The 26,209-nt window shown below is 38.1% G+C and overlaps 1 protein-coding gene across 1 annotated transcript in view; it reads right to left on the reverse strand.

Moving 5' to 3' along the window:
- DIAPH3 (diaphanous related formin 3) overlaps positions 1-26,209 on the reverse strand; it is a 489,880-nt gene that overhangs the window by 121,868 nt on the left and 341,803 nt on the right. Inside the window, exons 26-27 of the mRNA XM_055336191.1 lie at positions 5,653-5,748; positions 5,086-5,145 (exon numbers count right to left, since the gene is read on the reverse strand). Coding sequence (XP_055192166.1) covers positions 5,086-5,145; positions 5,653-5,748 — 156 coding nt within the window. The remainder of the gene's footprint in view (positions 1-5,085; positions 5,146-5,652; positions 5,749-26,209) is intronic.

A 26,209-nucleotide genomic window follows, 5' to 3' on the forward strand; every position in this document is an offset into this window, starting at 1 on the left:
TGTGGCTACACCGTTCATAATTGAGAAACCTTTGTTGGGAACATTTTATGGCATGAAGAGGAAGAGATGTCCTGGAAAAGAGCAGGACGTAACATATCCTGAAAAGTACTAGTCACTCAGTGGTATACCATCAAGTTTTGGAAACAAAGAAACAAACAACAAAAGTAGACAGAAAAATGAGGAAACCAAATCTTTGAAAGTCTTCTTTCAACCTTTGCAGTGTTGGCTCCACTATCATGCAATCTTCTTCATTTCTTCATCTTGCTTCTTGCTCACATTGTTACCCACATGAGGTGTAACCTTTGACTTGCCATTCTTGAGATTTAAAGATTTTCCTTTTAGAGAACCTACTTTCGAAAGTGGTTAAATGACGCGAACGCGATGATGTGTGTCTGCTCGAGAGACGGGCGCGATTCGATAGACAGGAGTCTTTCCTCAAGACCTTGAAAAGCTCTCCCAGACACACACACACAAATTAAATTGTCACATCTGGTGGATTTGTCAATCCTTTTGTGGGGGGACCCTTTAATCCTAGCACTGTGGTCACTGGTTGGTTCCAGAAAATTACAAGAAATGACAGAGGATCATGTGGCCACATGAATTAATTAAGATAATGGGTACATAGTCATTTGGGAACGTTGATATACTTGCATGATACTTATTAGTACTAGATGTTCCTCTTCAATGTGGAGTGTAAGACAGTGTGGAGCTTAAAATTTATTGTTCGGGTTTAGGGTGTTTTTTGGGATTGTTGATTTTTTATTTGTTTGTTATTGAATTTTTAGGTTTGAGAGTAGTTGTAATATGTAGATATGTTTTTAGGATGTGGGTTGCTAGGGTGTGGGTTATGTATGTGTGTTTGACAAGGTAGATTGTAGTAGAATGTGAAGTGGTTGTTTTTTTATGGTGGGGTTTAGATGGGGAGGGTGTATTTTTTTTTGATGGGTTTTTGATTAATGATTTGAGTTGGTGGTTTTGAATTGATTGGGTTAAATGAGAAAATGGGTGTGTTATAAGGGGTTGATATGTAATAGGTTTATTGTGAGAAGGAGTGGTATGTTTATGGGAGTTTTGTTGGTTATGGGATATAGGTGAGTTTGTGATTGGTTTTGTGGTTTGAAGTAGGTGGGGGTGTTATGTATGATAAGGTGGGGATATTGTTTGTTATGGTTGGAATGGATTTTTAGGTTATGTTTATTGGAGGGATAGATATATAGGGGTTTATGAATGGGATATAAATAGATGGGTGAGAGGTATGCTGGTTGATGATGTAAGGGTGGAATTGAAAGTAAAGTTTTATATGTTAAATGGGATGTATCGGTAGTTTTTTAGTTATTATGATTTTTTTAAAAATTTATTTATTATTTTGGTAATTTAATATGATGTGTCAAATAATTTATGAAATTGGAGTTATATATATATTGAAATTTGGATTATGTTATAATTCATTATATTCACTCAAGAATCTTAAACACGGATTTATCAATTAGAACACGCGAATGGTGATTGTCCTCATAAGGTCTGGACTGGTCTTCCACACCTGTAGGCATTCCCAAAGCTTTGTTGCCTCTATCCTGGCATTAACCAAATATATGGGAATTGTTACTCATCTGTCCCAACTAGATGATGAACTCTTAGAGAGTATCTCTATATTTTAAGTGCCTAGAAGTGATTAATAAATTTTGCTAAATTAATGAATGAATGAAAGGTTTAGCAAGGAAAAATACTGGATATTTAATTTTGGCTGAGGCTGTAAAAAGGCAAAGCAAAAGATAAAACAAGTAACGGTTTTAACCAAAGTATTTTTGGTAGGGGTTTGGAGCATAGCACAAGGACTGGATTACTCAGCATGTAAAATTTCTGTGCTTCTGAAGCCTGTAGTAGATGGAATGCTTGAGGTCATCTTTTGCCAAAATATACACTGGGATATTTTAGCCGCAAGGTCCCAGAGGATACTCTACCAGGATCTATCTTCTAATTCTGAAATAAAGGATGACCTATGTCTGCAACTACACTTGTGTCTGCAGGTATAATTTAAATCTGTACTTATAATCTATACAAAATAAGTGTTCCACGGTTCTGAGTATAAGTTGGCTAAAATTAATATAGGTGTTTTAATACAGAGTTTATTAAAAGAAATAAAAGCGGTCATAATTCCAGAAGATGGTATATTCTTGGAAAAGAGTGATACCTAGTGGTTAAATCTGGGAACAAGAGACACGATATACCAGAGGCTAGAAAACCTCTGAAAAGATTTATCTCAATAGGTCAACCTTATATCAAGAAGAGAAAAAAAGGTACATAGATTGCTCATAGCCCAAGGGTGTGAAGAGAAATAGATGCTGATTTAAGCCATGTATTCAGAGTACAGCATGGCAGATAGATTAAGAATTTGGAATCAGAAGTCAGCTTAGGTTTATTTTTTTTTTAAGATTTTATTTATTTATTCATGAGAGACACAGAGAGAAAGAGAGGCAGAGACACAGGCAGAAGGAGAAGCAGGCTCCCTGCAGGGAGCTTGACATGGGACTTGATCCCAGGTCTCCAAGATCACACCTCAGGCTGCAGGCAGCGCTAAGCCACTGCACTACCGGGTCCACCTCAGCTCAGGTTTAAAACTAGGTACAGGGCCACAAGCAAACTATCAGACCTGTTTAATCTTTAGTTATTTTCAACAATAAAATGGAGATAAGCATACTGACCATCTGATAGGGTCATTGTGAAGACGAAATAGGATGATATGTATAAAATTTCTGCATGGTGCTTGATATCTAGTAAGTCAAATAACTCAATAGACATTAGCTTATTATATTAGTAAGTTTAAAATAATTGTAGGAAATCTTATATGTCTTCAAAAAACAGCTTATAAGATAATATGAACTACTATTAGCAGGTAGAAAATATCAGACATTAGTTTTAAGTACATGAGAGCAGATAAAAAAGTAAAATAGGTTCAAGTTACATTTCACTCACATAGTTGAGTTATAAGTTTAGCATTTTCAAAACAAAAAACAACTTTTAGAAATAGCAAGATTACAAAATACTCTGAAATATCATCTTTTCCTAACAATCATCATGATCCTTGTTGCAATGATGATACTTTCCTTAAATTCTGCACTTTTCAACATCTAATCTAATAAATCTACTTTTATAAACAGAGTTCTTAAAGATTAACTGGTCATTTGAATTTTCCCCTACTTGGTTATATATATGAAAGTAAAACATAACAGGAATACTGATAGAAAATAAGTGTTAAAAACATTTTATTCCACTACATTTATATTAGAAAAGAATTTGACCTTTGTGATTTATCTCCTTTGGCTTGCTGTATAACCTATTAGTTTAATTATCACAATAGCCTTAGAACTTCAGATAGTACATGTCAACTTGAGTAAAGACAGAAATGCAAGGTTCGTCCGCTTTTATGCAATGGACCAAAACAGCACAATTTATAGGTTATAATTATGGAAGAGCCTTTGTAGCCTGGTAACTCTACCGACATTACTGTCAGAAAAGGACTGGGTTCCCCAAGGCCAGTGCACAAAATTATCTTAAATAATCTTCCTCACATAATACCTAAAATACCTAATTTAAATTGAGTATAGCATGGGTATATGTATGCCATTATCATCATTTCATGATCATTGTGCTGGCTGTGGGTCTTTAATGACACACCACGGGGGCTGTATTATGTTATACAATTTTTTAATGAATAAAAAATAATACTAAATACCCATATGTAATCAAAAAAATAAATGTGATGGGAATCAGAACTGCATTATGGTCCTGTTTGTGTCACTAACTAGCCCTGTACTCTTGGGAAGGCTTGCAGCTTCTCTGAGTTTCCATTTATTCATCTACAAAACAAAATAATCTCGGGTTCAAGGTAGCTCGATTCTCTAGACATTTTGCCATTATTTACCATGTCACAATGCCTCCAAATCATAAACCCAAAGTTAGGAATTACTTAATTATCCACAATGAATATCTGTGGTATACTATAGCTCCTTTCTTTTGCTATTAGAGAAGGGAATGGCCAAACAATAGTAAAAAAACAGACTGTTGAAAATACCAGAAAGACCTATTTAAACATTTTACCTTGAACAATATGCATCTACCCATCTATTAAGATTAATTACCCACATTCACTTCTCTTTTCTTACTCACATCATAGTTTTTTTTTTTAGTCTACCCTAGAAATTTGACACAAGTTTCTGTACCTAGTCGCATATTAACACTTTCAGAACTTAACTCATCCGTATCCGAAACGATCCTTAAATGAAAATCTGTCAAGTCTTTTTCCATGTATAAAACTGGCTAACTTTGATGACAATCTCACTCTGAATAAATGAAAATAGTAACTGATAAATTCGTTTATGACTATGGAAGGTAAGCAGAACCCCATAAAACATAATAATGAGGGAAAGGGAATCAACATAAATAAAACCCAACCAGCATGAATTGGCACCTTGAAGAGAAAAAGAGTGCTCTGTGTGGGAGAGGGGTGTGCAGGCATTGGTTAGGGACTTTTGAAAGCAATCAATCTCAGATAAACATCTGAAACTAAGTTAACTCACCTTTACAGTGATTCTAGTACATCCTTCCACAAAATGAGCACATGAAGCTCATCCGTATTCATGATTTTGCCAAAATGCTGGTCACAGTATTTCAAACCATACTGGCAAATGTGGTAGAGTAAAATGGGTAACAGATTCGATATTTCAAATTGTATCTAAATGTAAAGCAAATCCACTATGTACAATATTACTTTGAGAGCAAACTCTTTTTTGAAAGGATACATTGGACAACACTGATCAAAAATATGTGAGGTTTCAAATAATTCCAAATAACACTAATTTTAAAAATTCATCTGAGAACTGAAAGAAGAACCCTAGATACTACCATCAGGCAATAATGTATGGAATATATGAAAATACAATCTCAGGGCAATAGGTACATCTGCACATTTCTATTCCTATAGTTATATCTAAACATGAGAACCTTCATAGCAGCCTATTAAAATAATAGATCAACAGGATAAAAGTAGATAAGAAGAAAGTGCAATTTATGAATAGAGTTTATTACCATGGTTACAAACTTTCAGAACAGGCCTCTGGGACATGGGACTGAGACTTTGCCGAATATCTATTAAAAAAAAAAAAAAAAGAAGAAGAAAGAAAGAGAGATTAATATAGAAGTCTCTTCATCTCAAGAAGTGTTAACAGTATTAGACTGTTTTCAAAGGTTAAATATATCTAGATAGACCCAAAGCAATGCTTCAGTACCCTGAAATACTTGAAGCCATGATGTTATGACTTTTACTTCCCATTTAATTATGCTACTGTAAACTCCACTGGGATAAGGTGCATATGGTTCTTTAGATGAGACTTGTCACACTAACCAGGATTTTCAATGTTCAGTGCTTTGGTTTGTTAATGTGCTACTGACACTGGCCAACTGGAATGCTTCTCTCTCTGACATTTGTCATTGCAAGGGAAGGATTAAGTAAACTCATGAAACTTCTGAAAGTTGTTGCCCAGAGCACTACATTCTTGACACAGGACTTTAAAAGAATTAAAAGGAAAAAAAAAGAAAAGGCTGTTCTTTGTGATAGTTCCCTAGAAAGTAACATGAAACAAGTATAATGTTCACCTTTTGGCTTTGGCGTCCTTTTTCTTCGGTCGCGGAAGGCAGCGCCCGACTGCAAAGCCTCCAGCAGACTATCCATCACTCCTGTCTCATCACCCTCTGTGAAAAGAGATGCAGGGAATTCCATCAGCCCTCAGGGTTACCATAGCAATGTCAAAGCATACACAGAAACTGGTGATGGTGATGGTAGGGGGAGGAAAGATCAGATGCCAGGACTCAGCCAGCAATTTCAAACCAAGATAGGACTTTAACTCTCTCATAAATCAAGTATCTTTTAATGAAATCGGGCTCATTAGTGCCTGTGTTACTGTCCACTAAGGAGGACTGGGTTCCATTGATTCCCTTCAGAGGACTGCATTTTATAGTCTGGCAGCACAATAACTTTAAATAGGATGCGGTTCTAGTCATATCTGTGTCTTGGGTTATCATAAATCACATTTCCCTTGTAGAAATGGGTTATTTTCAAAGCATCAGCTTCCATTCTAAAATCGACCAGGTGCAGGAGAATGTTTTTGTTGCTGTTATCAAGACTCTGCTGCCTAAACTTATTGTACAAAATTATATTTCCAGGTTAACTATTGTGAACATGCTCCCAACAACTGCCTTTTCATATCAGAGGATAACCATCTCCTGACTTTCGGTGACACAGAACAATCACTACAAACTTTCATGGAATGTATGAAAAGTTTGTCTTCTATAATGAAAAATAAACCCAAAGAGGCTCTCAAATATCTAAAGTATTTTTTCATCCCATTATGATTAGTTTAAATTGATATTCCGTATATATTTAATGAAGGATGTGGTGATAGAGCCAATCCTTTCTCCAAAACCAGATTATCTTGTAATATTCATAGTTACTTATCATTGTCAGTGCTAAATATATTATTCAAATATATTATTAAAGTGTGTGTGTGTGTGGGGGGGGGGAGAGCTTCAAAGAACCTACTGACCTAAACCCCAATTCAAGGAAATACACTTTTTTGTCCTTCAGAAAGACGTTATTTGTAGGATTCTCTATGAACTTGTATGGCTGGTATAGTTACATCTAAAGTAATAGAAAACTATTTTCTTTTGGATTTTAAATTTTTTTTATTGAGATGCAATCCCTTGATTGGGAACAGATGACAAATGAATGCAGTAGAGTACAGATAGCAAACTCATTTACAGTTTATAAGCAGATATATGAATATAAATACGTATTGGCCCCTTTCCATCTAGTTCTATCTCATATTTTTAGAAAAGTACTAAACTTTGTAGGTGTAATTAAAAAAAAAAGGTGAGTGACAAGTAGAGTATTTGGAGGTTAATTTACACGTAAATTTAATTCTCAAGTGGCTTGATGGCTATTTTAATTAAAATACATTAAAAATTTCAGACACCTTAATTAGTAACTATCTTTGAAAATTTAAACTCGAACTTTAAAAAAAAAAAGAACTGCAAGTAATGCCCCATATTCAAGGTTGTGTATATAATTTTAGTAAAAGGCAACATTTTAAAAACCTAAAATGTTAAGAAAGCAAGTATGAGATTAATGGCATACACTTCAAGGAAAAAAACAACAACAAAGAACTACAAAGAAAATATGAACTTTCTTTCATAAGTTTACTGTTGGTAGTGGTATTGACAGTGTGATTTTGAAAACCATTATGTGTGTATTATAAGACTGAGCAGACAAGTAAACTCATAGTGGGAAAGGAAGTACAAATATAGAATAGGAGGAGAGGAAGAACCATAAAGTGTTGGATTGCATTTACAAGCATCATATAAGCTCAGAGATTTAAAACAAAACAAAAAACCCCCCACTTTTTCTAGCTTTCCAAAATAACCCAGAAGTAATGACTCTGTGGCAGCAATGAGCACGCCTCGTCTCCAGATCTTGGTTTCTAAATACCCTAATGAAAACCGGAAAACTTAAGAGAAATGGCTGATTCTGAGGCTGAGACCAAAAGTGTAAAAAAAGCCAGGAATGTACTGACGCACCAGAAAATTCTTAAGGTGCTCACAGATAGACACTGATATGTCAAAAGGACAGAAGGGAGCCAGACTGAAAGCTAGCCTTGACCAGGTTTAGGAGGATTTGAGCACCAAATGAGTGATAATAGGGATGGATTATTATACATGGTCAGAGGGAGGGAAACCATAATGCATCCATACTGATATTAAAAAATTAAAAATTAATATGGGGGAAGAGAAAGTTCCTCTTTAGAGAAGAATGTCAACCAAACGGTGCCAAAGATAAGGGGGAAATAGAAAATTTACTATATTACAACTCAGAAAGTAAGAATTGATTGAGGCAGAAATCAATGGGTGCAAAAACTACTGGGTATAAGGCTGTGAGGGAACAGGATTTAGAGAAATCTCGCAGATATCACCTCAACCAAATAAATAAATCTGACATCAAATATAACAGTAATGGTATACACTGACAACAACTGCCTTCTGAAAGCGTGCCCTGGGAAAGACACAACCTGTGTAGTACTTTGCACAAAAAAATATTTATCTTGAATCTAAGTATGAGCAAAGTATGATAGAAATCCAAAGGGAGGGACATTCTGTGAAGTGATTGGCCTGGGTTCTTCAGGACTATCAATTATGAAAAATGAGAGAGAGACAGAGAGAGGGAAGGAGGGAAAGAAAAAAAAAAGATTAGGGGCATTACGGGAGATTCGAGAGCTAGGACACCCAAATGCAATACACAATCTTTGATTAGCTCTTGGACTATAAAAAAAGTTATAGGGATCCCTGGGTGGCGCAGCGGTTTGGCGTCTGCCTTTGGCCCGGGGCGCGATCCTGGGGACCCGGGGTCGAATCCCACATCGGGCTCCCGGTGCATGGAGCCTGCTTCTCCCTCTGCCTGTGTCTCTGCCTCTCTCTCTCTCTCTGTGACTATCATAAATAAATAAAAAAACTTACAAAAAAAAAGTTATAAATGATACTGTTGGGATAATTGGGGAAATTTAGAAATGGGCTGGATATTACAAAACTGTATTATACCAATGTTCAGTTCCCTGAGTGCGATAATTATATTATCATTAGGTAGATTAATCCCATGTTCTCAGGAGGTAGATGCTGACACATTGAGACTCACTAAGCAGCATATGTCCCAGTATCACATTCTGTACTTCTTGCCCTTGAATGTGCTGTTCTCTTTACACAGAACATCCTTCCCTTTTCTTCAGCAAGCTAACTCCTCCTCCAAGACAGAAAGGAGAACCCTTCCCTGATCCATGTGGGCTGAACCGGGTGCCCCTCTGTGTCTTAATGGCATGAGGTAGCCACACAATAAATCCCTTACAATATAATTTACTTGACAGTTCCTGCCACTAGACTGAGTTCATGCAGGACAGAGGTTATGGCTTTTGTTTATCCTTAATACCTAGCAAAATGACAGTCTTACCTAGAGAGTGCTTATTAATATATGTTGACTAAATTAACAAAGGAGGCACTAATATGGCCAATGGGAAGGGGTACTCATGCAGGAGAATAAAGGTCACAGGTGGAAGGAAGACCAGGGAAGTGGTATGAGTACTACACCACCACCACCACTGCAAACAGCCTAGTATTGTTTCTTCCTCTTCCTTTGTCTCACACATCCATTCAGTTGCCAGACCTTATTTGTGCACACTCCCCAATATCTCAAGAATTGATCGTTTGTTTCCTTTTCTGACTTAACTTTTAAGTTCACTGCCCAGAACTGAGTTACTTTTTACCTGAAATATAGCAAGAGTTGCCTGAGTTGCCAGGAGTTACAATGCGTCTAGTTAATCCCAAATTTGAATTCATCCCACACGGCACGTAAACTCAAAAGCAAGCTAGGATCTTCAATCCTCCAGTCACAAATTTTCAATATCTCTCACTTTCCACAATATAAAGTCTCAACTCTTTCACTTGCCCCAGCACTTGATTCCAATTGTGTTTCTAATCTTATCTCTTCCAATTTCACAAACTGTTCTTCAGTTAAGGGCAACTTTCTTCACACACCTTCTCTCTCCTATCCTTCACTATGTAGCTGGAATGTCTGTGCCCCTGTTTCCCAGAACTGATGGCTTTTCTTGGCCTTCATTCCCATGTGCATAATGGAAAGAATATAATATGGAAGTAAGAAGATAACTGGTTCTAGTCTGAGCTCTCAACTAACTACCTGTGTGATACTGGACTCCTTACATGATTGTTCCTGGCAAGTGTAATAAAAAGAATACCTATCTAGGGTTAATGAGAGGATCAAATGAGATAATACAAATTAGAGCATTTGGTAAATTGCTAAGTGATATAAAAATGTAGGAAAATAAATTCATAAGTGAATTCCATAGGGCACTAAAGGAAGTTTATGAAATATTTGATTATGCTTCAAGCACTGTTTTAGATACAATATAAATGGACTTGTATAGTGTATTTTGTTATGTGCTTATCATCATTTCTAAGGGAAACTCATCAGAAGTACCTATCAGAAGTAGGCCCTTTAAATAGTATTTAAATAATCCAATGCATAAGATAAAGACATAATGGAGATGTTATTCCAAATGTTAAAAGTGCATTTAGAATATTAATTCAATATGTTTACTAAGGGCTTACTATGTGCCAGGACATTATTAGGCACCAGAAATACCTAGGTCCCAAGAGTCAACAATACATGTTCTCTGATCTCAAAAAGCAGAACAATGTGATAGGTATTGAGAGGGATTTGTATGAATTACTGGAGATGTAACGTGTCCTACTGAATTAGCATATAGAGAGAATAGCATACCTGGAGAAAGAATAGCAGGTACAAAGGCAAAAGATATGGATAAAAAACAACCTGAGTCGAGTATTTAAATGATTTATATTTACATGATTCTAATAGAAACCTAATAATTCATATTTATATCATTCTAATACATTATTCCTCTACAAAGAGTAACAAAAATTAACTATTTTTTAATTGTAGACTAGAATTCAATTTCTCTAACTACAAGTCAGTTCATATCCAAAATATTTATAGGCTTTCTCCTGCTGTGAACTCTTTTAAATCAATAGACTAGCTGTTAACGGTCAAAGCTTTGCTGTGCCTGAATAGCACCTCACCTTGTTTAATTAGTAAATGGTATTTACAAAAATCGTACAGTGTCAAGGAAAATGGAGGAGGGGGAGCTCAGGATGAGCTATCTCTTAAAGAAGAATCAATAGGACACGCAGACAAGCAGAGGGTGGCCCACTGAGGAGTCAGAGAAGTCTGAGGTCTCAGGGGCCTATGACTAGAAGAGTAGAAAATATGAAAATGTTTTAAAATAATATTTAGTTTGGTGGGGAACAAATGTTGAAGATAATGAGCTTCCTTTTGGACATGTGAGTGCACGATGCTAGCAGCGACCTCCTGATAACTTCTGATAATAAGCTGGAAATTCTGGCCTCAAATTCAGACAAAAATTGTAGTTATATTTTCAGAAATCATTTCTATATTACAGAAGATATTCAGCACTAGGGGCCAGACCCTGAGAAAGGTCCTGGAAAATACCGGGGTTGACTTTATCCTTGCCTCATAAATGCCAGTGGTACTCTAGAAGTGCATAGGCCTGGATCAGGAGAGGCAGCACCTTGAGAACCAGGAAGAGGCAGTGGGGGACACAGTAAGGCATATTCTTTCCCTTGTTCCACTTTTCCCAAGCCAAGGTACAACACAGAAAGTACAGATAACCCCAGATACAGAGAAGATCCCGAAAGGCCCCAGAACATTAAAAACAAACCAAATAGCTTACGTACAAAGTACAGAATCAGAATGGAAATGGCTTTCTCAAGAGCAACACTGAGTTCCAGAAAACAAGGTATGGATTTCAAATTCTGAAGAGAAAGTTGTTCCAATGAAGAAATGGTTACACTGTCTTAAGAGGAAGACAGAACAGGAACATCCAAGTTTATGAGCACTGGTTCTTAGAAAGCTACTGGAAGGGGTGCCTTTGTCAAGAAGGGAAGAAAGTTAAGAAAAAGAAACAAACATGGGATCTAGGAAAGGGGAGGGGACAAAACAGCAAAGTGGCAAAAATATTTCCCAGGATGACTTGTGTCCCAGGCCCAGAGCAGCCAGTTTGATGACATCGAAGAAAACTGCACTGGGGGAGAGAACCGTGGCCAAGGAACTAAGAGCAAATCTACTGTGTGGAACCATCTGCACAAATGACTGCTGCTGATTTCACATACCTGAGAGTCCAGATAAAACCGTGACAGGTGTACACAACTACTGAGTAAATAAAAAAATTTTTTTTGAGTATAAATCTAGAAAGGACATTGTTACCCAACAGGAAATAATCATAGAATACTAAATGTATGGGTAAGGAATATTTCCACGGCTGTGATATTATAAACACTGGCTATTTTTCTATCAATTGCAATACAATTGTAGTGTGAGGACGGTAGGGATGGAGGAAGAGGGATGGACAAGGGGACTACAAGGTGGGGAGAAAACAAAGGGAACGAAATCTTCACTTATCAGGAACTTTGTAATTCCTAAAATAAATTAACAACAGTCTAAGCATATTATCTAGAAATAGAGAAGAGGTAAATAAATACAGAGAAAAAGAACCCTAAGGATTAAAAGTGGCTGCCTCTGGGAAGTGGAAGGAAGTGGAAGAAGTTGAGAGGAGCGAGGGAAAATACATTTTATCATGCTATGAGCTTAACTTATTTCATTTAGGAATTTGCAGATATTACATGGATAAAAATGGACAACAAAAGATTTCATGACAGGGAAAGATGACCAAGTAGGCAGAGACGAAGGAAGAAGTTGATTTTGAAATAAGGGTGCCTTCCTCAGATAAAGGGAAGAGGAGAGGTAACAAATGGTGTAACACAACATGACAAGTACTGTGATGGAGCTTTCCAGCCCAGAAGGACACCTGGTATGGGGCACAGGGAGAAGGGACAGCAGTCATAGAAGGCCTCTTGGATACCAAAGACTTAAAGAGCTTTCTGTTTGTCACAGCTTCCTGAAGAGGGAAGCCCTACTCAAGCTCACAGAATAGGCAGGGGTTCCAGAGTGTCACAAAACACTTGGGAGACTCAGATGTGCATGGGAGTGGAAAGCAGGGTACCTGCGGGGCTGTGCTGAGAGGGGCTGTGGGCACAGGGAGGGGCCAGCACCCCATGTACTAAATAGGCCAGAGGAATTTGGGGTTTATCTTTAAGGGAGCCATCAAAATTTTTTATTTTTTATTTATTATTTTTAAAAGATTTGTATTTATTTATTTGAGAGAGGGAGAGCGTGGAGCAGAGGGAGAGGGAGGTTTCCCCGCTGAGCAGGGAGCCTGATGCAGGGAGCCTGATGTAGGGCTAGATCCCAGAACCCAGGAATCATGACCCAAGCCAAAGGCAGACACTCACTCGACTAAGCCATCCAGGTGCCCCCATCAAATTATTTTGAAAACATGATCAAATTCCTGTTTTAGAAAGAATACTCTGAGGAGAGATAAGATGGGGGGGCAAGGAAAATAAGGTGAGAGCAGGTCTGAGGATTTAAATCTAGGCAAAACATGATCGCAGGGGCCCAAGTAAGGAAGGGAAGTGGTGAAAATGTAGAGAGAAAGAACAGAAACACCTTGGTGAGCACGGATGGGAGCACTGAAGAATAAAGTTGAGGTTAACTCCTAGGTATCCAGCATGGCTAACTGGGTATGTAGTGATATCATTCACCAAGTACTGAATTATTCTTGTTTGGTAGGGGGATGGGGCCAAGCCCAGAGAGGAATTCACTTTTGGATGTGTTGGGACGTTCAGGAGACATCCAACTGTGATTAGAGGTGTTCAGAAGGCTGATGGTTTCACAGGTTTAACACAAGGGGGAGGAGAACTGGTCACACGAACAGGGTTCACTTAGAAGCATAGTGGTTACACTTGCAGCTATGGAAAAGAGCGTAAGCATAGTGACAAGTAGAGAACACAAGTTTTGAATTCACACAACTTGGACTGAAATACTGGCTTTCCAGTAAGCCACAGGTATGACGCTTGGCAAATTATTTAACCTTACTAACCCTCATTTTCTTTCTCCTCACCTTTAATGTAGATATAGGAATAGTACCTGTCTCACAAGGTTATCGGAGGATTAAAAGAGATACGAGGTGTGCAATGCTCAGCAGAGTGCCTGGCACACAGTATGATCTTCCTATCAATTGACCTGTGTTGTGGTAGGCTGTTGATTGGCATAGTGCAAGCTCTTAGGAAGAGTGTGTGCAGTGACAAGGGCGCCGAGGGTAAGCCACAAGGTAGACTACTGTGTAAAGGGGATTTTTGGAAGAAATGAGTGTTCGCAGTCTGAGTGTCCATCGTATTTACTGTGCATGCACTTTGAGAGCTCCCCTTCTTACTCCATTGCCCCCTGTATATCTTCTTTTAACTCCCACCACATTTTATAGGGTTTCAGTAGCAGTAAAAGATGGAATGTTAAATGCCTGGGATCAGGAGTGGGGCTAGGGAAGAAAAAGCTCAGTGTCTCCCAAGAAGTGTTAAAAGTGCACAGCTGATGCGCAAAATTCAGAGGCTCATAGTTTAACCCAACTCTTTCTAAAAGAAACAGTGACAGTTGCCCTTACAAAATTACATGAATTATTTTTCAACGCTGCTGGTTATAGACCTTCTGGGAACCAGATTGTATCTGCTTTACTTGGTAACCCAGTTCAGTCTTTAACCTAGAACAAAGCTCAAAATATGACTTAAACCAGACAGCAAAAAGACAGGAATAACTTAAAGTCTTTGAACTTGTCTTAATCTAGATGTGAAACTGAAAATTTGAGTCAAGGGAGTTAGAAAGCCAATTTTCATTGGGATTTAACTGATAAAATGATAATTAGAACAGTTCTCTTTTATACTATACTTAAGTGGCTCAACCATAAGGAGAATTTTATATTTAAAAAAACACACAATATTTCAACCTATTCTTCCCTACTTCATTATTTGTACAACTTGAATTCAACATATTTCCTGTTGCAAGTTAGAAGGAAAAAATTAGAATCTTTTACAAAGGAGTAAGTTCTTACTGTTTTTATTTTTAAAAAAATAGAACAGTTGATAACCTCTCTACCTCTGCTTACTATCTTGAGTATCTATTGGAGCTGTGACATAGCTCTGTCTTCAATCACATGTTACTACCTAGTTCTTGCTATCTTGAATATGCTTGGACTTGTGGCGGTCATCTTATAACTCTGAACCCAGACCATGGGGCCATTCTTATAGTAGCTCTGGAGATAATACAAGCTATATTTTCAAAGCTTGAGTATAAACATATTTCACAGGTACATTTGGATGTCTAAACCATGATTATTATACTATTTATTGCATTTTATGCAAATCAGAATCTAAATAATTTCATGTCTTTTTTTAAAATTTTTATTTATTTATGATAGGCACACAGTGAGAGAGAGAGAGGCAGAGACACAGGCAGAGGGAGAAGCAGGCTCCATGTACCGGGAGCCCGACGTGGGATTCGATCCCGGGTCTCCAGGATCGCGCCATGGGCCAAAGGCAGGCGCCAAACCACTGCGCCACCCAGGGATCCCTCATGTCTTATAGTAAATAAGGTTATAGTAAATAAAAATAAGAAAGTGTTTGTGAAATAAAGTATTTTTCTCATATAAACTCTCCAGTTTAAAAAAAAAAACCATATTGGATGTCATGCCTAAAGTATGATTCTATTTTAATTATGTAAACACCCAGGCAAAAAAAAAGGTAATATAAATATACTGTAACACATCATACTACATTGCTAGTTTCTGGTTTTCTAGTTCTTGCATTTTAGAGTCTGCTGTAAGAAAATGATTCTAGTATCACAGTCATTTAGTTAAACTCATGAAGATATGCAGTCTATCATCTTCTGAAATCTTTTATTAGAGTTCTTTTATTTTTAAAACTAATGTAAACAAATGGCAAAATTCAGGAAAATAAGTTATGTATATGCTCATTTAATTCTCCTTCCAAATAAATACACCAAATACACCATTTTTAGGATGTCAACATACTTAAGGCACAAGATTTACAACTAACCACACATAATCAATGAATGAGTTTGTTATTAGAAATAATATAGAAAAACTTAGCTGAGCTGCATTAGATAAACATCCCCTATTAAAAAAACAAAATTTCAGGGGCTCCCTGGGTGGCTCAGTGGTTTAGCGCCTGCCTTTGACCTGAGGTGTGATCTTGCAGTCCCAGGATCGAGTCCCACATCGGGCTCCCTACCTGGAGCATGCTTTTTCCTCTGCCTGTGTCTCTGCCTCTCTCTCTCTCTCTCTCTCTGTCTCTCATGAATAAATAAATAAAATCTTAAAAAAAAATTTCAGTAAGAGTTTCCCAAAGTGTGTATCACAGAATTCTAGTCCCATGAGGAATGCATGTGTCTGTGTGAGTGTTGTGGGGGAAAAGAGGGTGGTTCTGTGGTCAAATAAGCTTGGAAAATAATGTGTTGCATATACTGACCTTGGGAATTCATATCAAGTGCTCACTTCAGCAGCACATATACTAAAAATGGGAATTCATATCAAATATACATAAAAATATAATTCATGATTTATGATAAATGTGGCATTTCAAGTCAGTAGAGGATAAGAAAATGTTCAATAACTACTATAGTGACAATATTTTATCTAGCTCCCACTCTGCTACATACACCAACATGAATTCTAAGTAGATAAAACATTATTTATTTATTCATGAGAGACACAGAGAGGCAGAGACACAGGCAGAGGGGATCCTGATGCAAGACTCGATCCCGGGACTCTGGGATCACAACCTGGGCCAAAGGCAGATGGCTCAACCACTGAGCCACCCAGGCACTGTAGGTAAAACATTTCAACATTAAAAAACTAAATTGCAAAAGTACAGCAGACAGTATGTAAAAGTGTATTTTTCATTACTTCTGGAATGGGAAGATTGCCTTATGAAAAATCTAAATATCCAAATGTCATACAGATTTTACTGTCTGCAAACTGAAAGAAAAATAAAAGCAAAGTCTACACAAACAATAAAAGGAGAAACTAGAAAAAAAAATTTAAACATAGGTATTCCTTAGGACTGGTTTTCTTGAAGAAATTATGACTCAGAAAAAAACTCAATAAAAAAACCTCCAAACAAGCAAATGATATGTTCAGGAAACTCATTATAAAAATAAATAAGCAAGGCTTTTAAAGAGAGAATATCATACTTCAACTCATTCATAATTCAGGCTATTCCAAATACATCAGTGAGAGATCATCTTTCACTTATCATCATGGCAATAAAAAAATGGGGATAATTGGTATAGGCTGGAAAACAGGTCACTCCACACATTGTTGGTAGAAATACAAAACTAATACATCTTTAGAATGCAATTTAGCAATCTATCAGAAATTAAATTGCACATACCGTTTGATGAAATAATTTTTTCTAAGAAAATTATCCTACTTATAACTCACATGTGTGCAAGGAAATATATACAAGGATGCTCATGATAACATTGTTTATAATATCAGGAGATTGGAAACAACCTAAATGCCCATCAGCAAGAGACAGAGTAAATATAAATAGACTACGATAAAAAAAATATAGACTACGATATTCACATATGAAAATATATTGAGAGGTGAAAAAATAATGAAGCATATTTATTTATTTCAAAGATTTCATTTACTTATTTGAGAGAGAGAGAGAGCATTGAAGAGCACATTGCACAAGCAGGGGGTTAGGGGAGCCGAGGGAGAGGTAGGCTCCCCGCCAAGCAGGGAGACCCATGCATAGCTTGATCCCAGGACACTGGGATCACCATCTGAGCCAAAGGCAAACACTGAACTGACTGAGCCACTCGAGCACCCTGAAGCATATTTAAATTGTTCATATGGACGACCTCCAAAACATAACAAGTGAACTTGCTCACTTGTAAGTGAAAACTCAATTACTTATTTGATCAATAAAGATATTGGATATAGAACTTTCTATGACCACTCACAGATATTAGCTATAAAACAGAGGATATTTTTGGACGTCTTGATTAGCCATCACTCTACCACATGGTGCTGAAAAAGGCATTACGTAATCATTCTTCCAGTGTTAAATGTTTGTTAAAATGTCTCCCATGTAAGTACTCAAGTGCTCAGCTCTGATTAGCTTGTTCATAGTGACCTATTCCAGCAATTACCAAAGAAAGCAACATTTAAAAATCAGCTTTGACTCTGGTTTAAAAAAAAATACGTTGCCAAAGCTGTCCTTGTGTATTACGTAGGGACTAGGATGCTGAACAGATGTCTTCAGTTGCAAAACACAGAATGTCAAGGGAAGATAATTATCTATTTAAATATATATGTAGATGTGAAATGATAATGGCATTTAACAAGATGTGACTCACACACAGTGAACGCCCATGACCCTTTCATCACACAGTAACCCAGATAGGAAAAGGTTAATTACATGGCCTAACACCACTACTTGTGAGGAGAAGCTTCACTTGTTACCCACAAGAGCTTCACTTTACTCTGAGAAATAAGCCTGTTTAAGCTTGGCAAATGCTTCCTTCCTGTTAAAAATATATTAGGATATACTTTAGACTCATTTAAATACTTTCCTTAATATTTTCTTGACTATTTTTTTTAAGATTTTATTTATTTATTCCTGAGAGACACAGAGAGAAGCAGAGACACAGAGGGGGAAGCATGCTCCTCACAGGGAGCCAGATGTGGGACTCAATCCCCAGACTGGGATCATACCCTGAGCTGAAGGCAGACGCTCAACCACTGAACCACGCAGGCGTCCCTTTTCTTGACTATTTTAATATTTCCTTAATATTGTCTCACTATATGAGTAAGAAATTTTGAAAAATATCTTTCAATGGCTGTGCTTCTCAAGGTTTTGAGCAAAGAATGGAATGATTTCAGATACAGAAAATGAAAATGTTTAATTCAATACCCTGAATGAAAAAAAGAAGGGAGGGTAATCTAGGGGATAGTAGTCATTTCAAAGGAATTTCTTTCAGGACAAGCTGGGATAAATGGACTTGAGGTCATGAGGGGCCACTCTCGGTGAGTGTACCTGGACACTGACTGGCGCCCAGAGGGGCCCCAACAGCCAAGTGCTGCTGACAGCAACATATGGTGCACACAAGAAGAGGGGGGAAGAAAGGTCAGGAAGTGAGGCCCAGGGAGCTGAGAGTCAAGGCTGAAGAACTGCCATAGAATGGTTTTGAAAGGTGTGAAATAATCAAAATTGTACTTCACCATGATTAAAGCTGGCATAGTGTGAAGGTGTCAAGCCTGGGTGACTGGGAAATTGGTGGTATCATTAACCCAAAATGAGAACATGAAAATCAGGTTTTATGTGGAGCATGATAAGTTAGGTTTTAGATGAATTGATGTTGAGGTGCTGGCAAAGAGTCAAACTGCTTTGTCCAAGAAGTAGTTGGAAATAACATGACTATAAAATCTGTAGTTCAAGTCAATCCTACACGTACACACCAACGAATATGTGGCAGCCACTGAAACCAGCCTCAGCCCTTGCTCTCATGGGACTTACAGTCTAAGGGCAATTTCATTTGTGACTACCTGTAGGATAAATGTTCCAAAAACAGAGAGCAGAGTGCTAGGAAATTGCTTCCTGTAGAGATAGTATAAGCTATGGCCGCCCAGTGATGATTGCAGGAGTTATTCTTTAATACCCATATTTGCACTTAGATTTCTGAAGATAGGTTTCAACTGCAGTTTAAAAGACTCTACAGGGGATCCCTGGGTGGCACAGCGGTTTGGCGCCTGCCTTTGGCCCAGGGCGTGATCCTGGAGACCCGGGATTGAATCCCACGTCGGGCTCCTGGTGCATGGAGCCTGCTTCTCCCTCTGCCTATGTCTCTGCCTCTCTCTCTCTCTCCTCTCTCTCTCTCTCTCTCTCTCTCTCTCTGTGACTATCATAAATAAATAATAAAAATAAAATAAAATACTCTACGGATGACACAGTAAACAGTGGAAATTTGTGTATTAGCATTTTGTGTATTAGCACAGGGATGTTCTCAAATGCCACTGCCCTGCTGCCAACTTTGCCAAGGAAGTTTACTAGATTCAAGCTCTAGTGTCATTTCTATTATGACTGTTTCTATTATGACATAAAGTTTTTTTTCCCCCAGCTCTTTTCGTAGGAGAAATACAGATTTATTCTGCACAAATATGGCATTCCTTCCCCTTTCCTTTCCCAATCAGACACAAATGCATGGCATTAATAGTACACACCGAAGAAATGCAAAAATCCTAATCAGAGTAACAGCAACAGATTATTCAAAGAAAGGAAGTCAGCAAAGACAATAGGCAACTCTGAATGAGAGGGAAGTGGGGAAGAAAGGAATTGACATATGCTTCCAGAGAAAGCAAATAACACAGAAAAGAAAAGAAAGTGGGAGACAACTGAACTTTTGATGAACTCCTTAACAATTGCAAAGAAACTGGAGGCAAAAACGTGCCAAACTCTTTCAAGAGAACAATGGAAGATTTTCCTCTCAACTACAAAAAACCTGACAAAATGAACACAGAAGCTCCCCAATAAAACCTGCTATTAGGTATGTTTGAGCACAATTTTATTTAGAAAAGAATGCATGAGAAAAAAATCTAAATATGAATTAAGATATACGAGGAAACATCACTTTGTGTGAACGTCTGTGTGGAGTTTATTACCTAAATTTTCTGATTTAATTCTCACTCCAACCCTGCAAAGTAGCTATTATCACAGCCATTTTAAAGCCAAGGAACCTGAAGCTCAAGGAGGTGAAGTAATGTCCCCAAAGCACAACCATGGGTAGGTAGCTAAGGGGAGGTCAGACACAGTATCTTTCTGATTCTTTCCATTGTATGCTTTTCTCAATATAGAGGTGTTGTACGCAGAGTAGTGCTCAGATCCTAGTTTTGCTGAGCTGTACTCAGAGGTGTTTCAGGAAATGCCCCAAGGTACAGATAGACAGTGGCTTTTGAATCTGGTAATAGCCAACAAGCACAGGTTAGGTTTCTCCCAATTCACTAGAAGCCTGCTCCCATTCTCCAGAACCTGGCAATAAATGAAATGGAGGTCACAGAAGACTTCCTCCCCACAGAGAAAGGCCAGAGACATCTTCCTTCTCCTAAGACCAGGACTATCTGGAAATGCTAGAATCAGTCTAGTCAGCCTGTGGCTTCAGGGTCCCTCTCTACAACCCTCTCACTGGGTATCTCCACTGCCCCTTCCTAGTAGATGTCACTCATCCTCTGGTACATTATGTGTAGGAGTGTAGGTAGTGGAGAGGGGAGTATTTATTTTCTCATCTTTACTGGTATATCAGTTTTACTTCTTTTCCCTGATGCAAAAAGAACTATTTGAGAAACATGTCATTTGGTTATATCACTGCCATCCCTCTGGGTCAATGTCACCTGGCTGTACACTAGTCTCCCCTCTATTCAGGATAGACTTGGTCATCTGATTCAATCTTCCTTTTCCAGCCAAGGCCTGCCATTATCCTGCATGAATTCAACCCCATGTGAACAACTAATCTAACAGCAAATGAGTTCTTTGACTCCCTCAGATATAAAATAAAAATCCTTGACAAAAATAGTGTAACTTCCTAGCATCAAATCAACAAATATATCTACACTTGGACCCAGCCTTTCCTCCTTCCCACCCATCACAATAGCAGAGCGTTCTTTGCTTTCCAAGACAATTTCCTCCACTTGAAGTGTCTGCAATCTTACCCTCTGCACTGGTCCTGCTGCCTCCAGGACCTCGTTCTATTGAGTATCATTCCCAATCTCCCTTCTTTTCTCATTCCCCCAACTACATTCAAACAACTTTGAACACCTGCTTGGCCCTCTCTTAACCCCAAGTCTCCTCTAGTTACTACCCTTCTTACATGTCAGTCTCACTTCCCATGTTCATTTATAAACCCTCTAACCTCCTTTGAATCGAAGTCAATGGGACAATTGTCATTCTCTTTATTATATGATCTCTTGGCAGCATTTGACAATGTAGACTACCTCTTCTCCTTTGAAATGATCTCTTCCCTGGGCTCTATGATATCAGAAATTTTGTTTCCTACAACTTCCATGGTGACTCCTTCTCAAGCACTTTTCTTGGCTCCTCCTCCTTGGCCCACACGTACACCATTCCTCACATTCTCCATCAGCAGTTTATTAAATCCCACAGCATATAAGTGAAGAACTCCAAGTTTTTATCAAGAGTGCAAGCTCTACTCCTGAGTCCCAACTACAGCAACCAACAATCCACATTTGCCGAAGACTAAGGGGCTTCTTGGAACAAAGCACCTGCAGTGCCAAAACTGGGAAAGTCTCAGGGAAAACTAGCTTGAGTTACTCTTGCTCCTACCCAATCACTGAGAAAAGGTAACTCGGGTGTTCTATAGATATCTCAAAGGTTAGCATCTACGAAATGGAATTCACCACTATTTTCCCCCAAATTCCACTTCCTCCTATATTTCTTATCTCAGTGAATGGTTATCACCTATTCAAGCAGAGGAAACTGTCAAAGGCAAATATGTACAGAAGGATCTCTGTATTTCAAAGCACTGAGTTCCCACTCACTTTTCTTTCTGGGAAATATCCGATAGGATTCTTATATAACCTATTACTACTTACAAATCCTCATCAATGAAAAACAGTAGAAAACCAGTATATATCACTTATCTGAAAAGTTACAGATCTACTGCTGAGCTCTCAGTAGTGCAAGGTTTCTTTCTTTAGTGCCACATTCTTCCACCATTCAAGTTCTTGACACTAATTTTGGCCACTCTTTAATGTATTATACAATTTCTTCTTTAAACACTTTGTAATATTCCTAACATGCAGTTATAGAATGATTAATTTTCCTCTCCAGGAAGCTGAAATAAAGAAATATTCCTCCAGTAAGGAAACTCTGGAAAACAACTGTATTAACTTAAGGATGCCTCAGCCTGAAGACAATATACAGTCTGTAGGTTGCCAGGAAACAAAATGGTTGCCATTCACAATACATTCTGTAGAGTCTATTATCTTCAGGTGGCTCCTGTCTCTGGGTGAGCTCTATCAAATATTGCCTTTAAACTCACCTGGACAAGTGAAATACATCCAGTGCACAAAGGAGAATAAATGAAAGTTTTAGATTATGAACGTGTGAAAGAAGTGCAAGACTCAAGACTCTTCAGGCTGAAGGAAATAAGGCAATGAAATAACTTCATGGTGTTTGGGTTATTATATTTATATCTCTTCATCTTCATTCAGCACGAGACATTAGACAGGCTGACATTTTAATGAAAAATTGAGACTAACTTATGGAAAGAATTATCTGGAAAAAATTGTTAACACAGGAAGCAAAGTGCCAAGGGAAATGGTGTTTTTTCCTTTATCTCAAATATAAGGAGATATTCTCTTCCGTTCCAAGGGGTTCAGGTAGTGATGAGACATACAGCTCTAAGTACATAGGGACAATTCTCCATTCCTTAATATATTTATCTAAGCTGTGGGTCCTATTTTCATCCTCATGCCAGCCATCTTGTGACCACATGTGTACACATTAATGTTTCCACTACAGAGTATGTGCATCAATAAGAGAAGTTGAAATTACATTAGTTAATTTGCTACATCATTAACAGCTGTGGTAAAAAGTCCAAAGAGAAAGGAGACTGAAACTAGCTAAAATGAGTGGTTTGTATTGTAAGTGAATCCAAATTATCTATGTCCCCTAGTCCTGCGGATAACTGAGAGTCAGCTGTGCACACATCTGTGGGTGTTTATAAACATTTATCATCTGTGAGAAGCTTATGGGTTGTAAATGGTGGGCTAATTAGTTGAAATGCTAGTCATTCCTAATGACAGTTGTTATGGATAAAGGTTTTACCCAGGTTAAATTGATCTCGGAACCCTGTTGATCACTGGAGGCCACTCTACCTTTTATTACAAGACTAAGGAGCTACACTATGGTGTATAAGGCACACATTAAAGATGCATTATAACTAGATCAGGCTGCTAGTTTATGCATGTTAATGAGCTCTGCTCTTAATAGACTGAAGTGCTGATTGAGTATTTGTCAGGGAAAATGCGAAGTTGTCAGTCTGTAAAAAAGGTCAGCCAATTCTGTAATATATAACATTTTCATTTCTGTTCTACATGTATACTAAACACATTCCATTCAGAAAATTAGGAAACCATGGATAACACAGTAGTAATTGACAAAAGCAGAATTCATTTATGAAAGGGTTTGTCCTTCTACATACCTGCATACATATGCATTTGCCTAAGTTCCCCAAATTAGCAACTTCTTCTAAACCCATGTCTCCCTTTTTTACTAATCAAAACTGGGGTGAACACATTATATTCTAAACAGGTACTTTCAAATAAAGTTGTCCTATAACCAAATGGAAAGCAAAACCAAAGAAAAAAAATACTGCATGGAGAGAGAGACTCTTATTTACAGCTAAATGAAAAGTGTCTTACAATAGACTCTGTATTTTAATAGAGGATAAGTTGTAGAATGAGTAGGTGAAGGGCCTGGACAAATTTTGACTGCTAAGGCATGTATTGATTTAAAAATTGACTTATAGAGTATAGATAGAATTTGCAGGGTTACAAGGAACCTTCTTTGATAGAGAAGGAGATTTATATTCTGGGAAGCTAACTGGCCTTCTTACTATCACTTAGCTACTGGTAGAGCCAGGGCTGGAATACTGGTCACCCCAACACCCTAGGCTGGAGCACTCAACAGTACAGGACACCACTTGCATTCTAAGAGAATAACAACACTGTCCATAGGATCAGAACTGTGGCAAAGGAAAAAAAAAAAAACAACAAACAAAAAACAAAAAACTTTCCTATCTAAAATGTTACTCCTTTGTACACTTCCTATCCCTCATCCTTGCTTTATCTTATCCTGCTAAGAGCTTACTGACTTCTAACACTAGATATCTTAAATGTTGTCTGTCTTTTCCATCAGGATCCACAAGGGCAGGGCTATCTGCTTGGTTTGTTTCCTGCTATATCCCCAGGGCCTTGGAAAGTACCACAAAATGATATGTGCTCAACAAATATTTGTTGGAGAAAACCTTTTGATGGGAAGAATTTCTTTTCACCATTATAGTAACAGTTCTATTAATAAAGGAGGTACTCTGAGGCCAGTTTTTATAATTTGTTGCTAGAAATTTTAAACCATGAGAGCAAATCATACAGGAGACCTTTGGAATGTCTTCTGGAATGCTAAGTAAGGCGTGATCAATGCTTTTTAACGTTCACAAAATACGAACTAGAACAGTGTCACATAGTACAGAAAGATAAATGTGAAAGCAAACTTTAATGATGAAAATCCCAGTGTCTTGGAACTGAATGCCTGTGCTGGTTTCTGCTGAAGAGGAAGGAGTGGGATTGCCCCTCTTTCCTCCGAGGGGATAACGGGATATATTGTTTTACCTGACACACATTCAAACCTCAGTTGGCAGCTCCATAAGAGGATCACCCCCAGTTTACCCTCACGAGTGAACGTGATTTGTTTTCAAATGTTTTTGGTTGGTGTAGCTACAAACAGATGCCCAAACTGTCTTTGTTAACTAAGAAGTTCGTCCTCCTCTTTTAGGAAAGAAGTTAGCATTTATGTGTAGCTATATTTCATATCCTATGCCAGGCCCTTTCAGGTGAAATTACACCCCAGATAAAAAGGTTTTAAATTAGAGAGGTAAAATCCACATGTCCTGAAGCTCATCTAGGTACCACCTACCCTGTCATGAAAGCTTTTCCCTGGGTCCTCACACTTTTTCAGCTACAAAGCCCTCTTGGTACCACTTTAAACCGCCTTTCAAATCCACCCTGTCTTCTCTTTCTCAGTACATCCTAGTTCAGGTTGTTGGCATTTAGCTCCTAAAAAATTCCAACAGTGTCTTAACTGGTCTCACTCTTTCTACTTAAGCCACATCCTCTAAACCATCTGCATGCATTGTTGCCACCAGAGCCATCTCTCTAAAAGAAGACCCTATCACTGCTCTGCTCAATGCCCTTGGAAAGTGCCTACAGGATAAAGCAAAACTCTAAAGCATAGTTTGCTATCCTGATTTCCACTTTAGCCTTGCCGCTCCCTACAGCTCTACCCAAAGAGCATTTCAGGCCCGCTACATTATTTGCTGCTGTCCAAATATGAATTTCGTGCCTCTGTGTCTTAATTTACACAGCCCAGTGGATTTCCAGACTTAGAAGTCCTGGCTCATTTTACTGTGTCCATTTGGTACCCACCTAATTCAAGATTCTGCATTTCAAAGGACCAATAGAAGTCTGGGCATGACTGCTCAAATGCCAACCCACCTTCCCCAGCTCTACCCTAATGTGGAAGCCAGGACTATTCACAATATTGGAACTATTCACATAGGAGAGAATGTATATCACATCCTTGGGTTGTACGTAAATGGAAAACAAGCCCGCATCTGCTGGGAGAGAAACTGGGAAGGGAGGTTTCCTGCAGTGTAGGAATGCCATGCACTGCTCCCAGTTCCAGGAGGAAATGGGGCTCACAGAGTAGTATTTCACATGGAATCACAGGGAGTAGAATCCAAGAGTGGAAGCACCTCGTGTCCAATGTGGGGAACTGGGAGAGGGCAGATCCA

The sequence above is a fragment of the Nyctereutes procyonoides genome, unplaced genomic scaffold, assembly GCF_905146905.1.
Source record: "Nyctereutes procyonoides isolate TBG_1078 unplaced genomic scaffold, NYPRO_anot_genome, whole genome shotgun sequence".
In the NCBI taxonomy this organism is placed as follows: domain Eukaryota; kingdom Metazoa; phylum Chordata; class Mammalia; order Carnivora; family Canidae; genus Nyctereutes; species Nyctereutes procyonoides.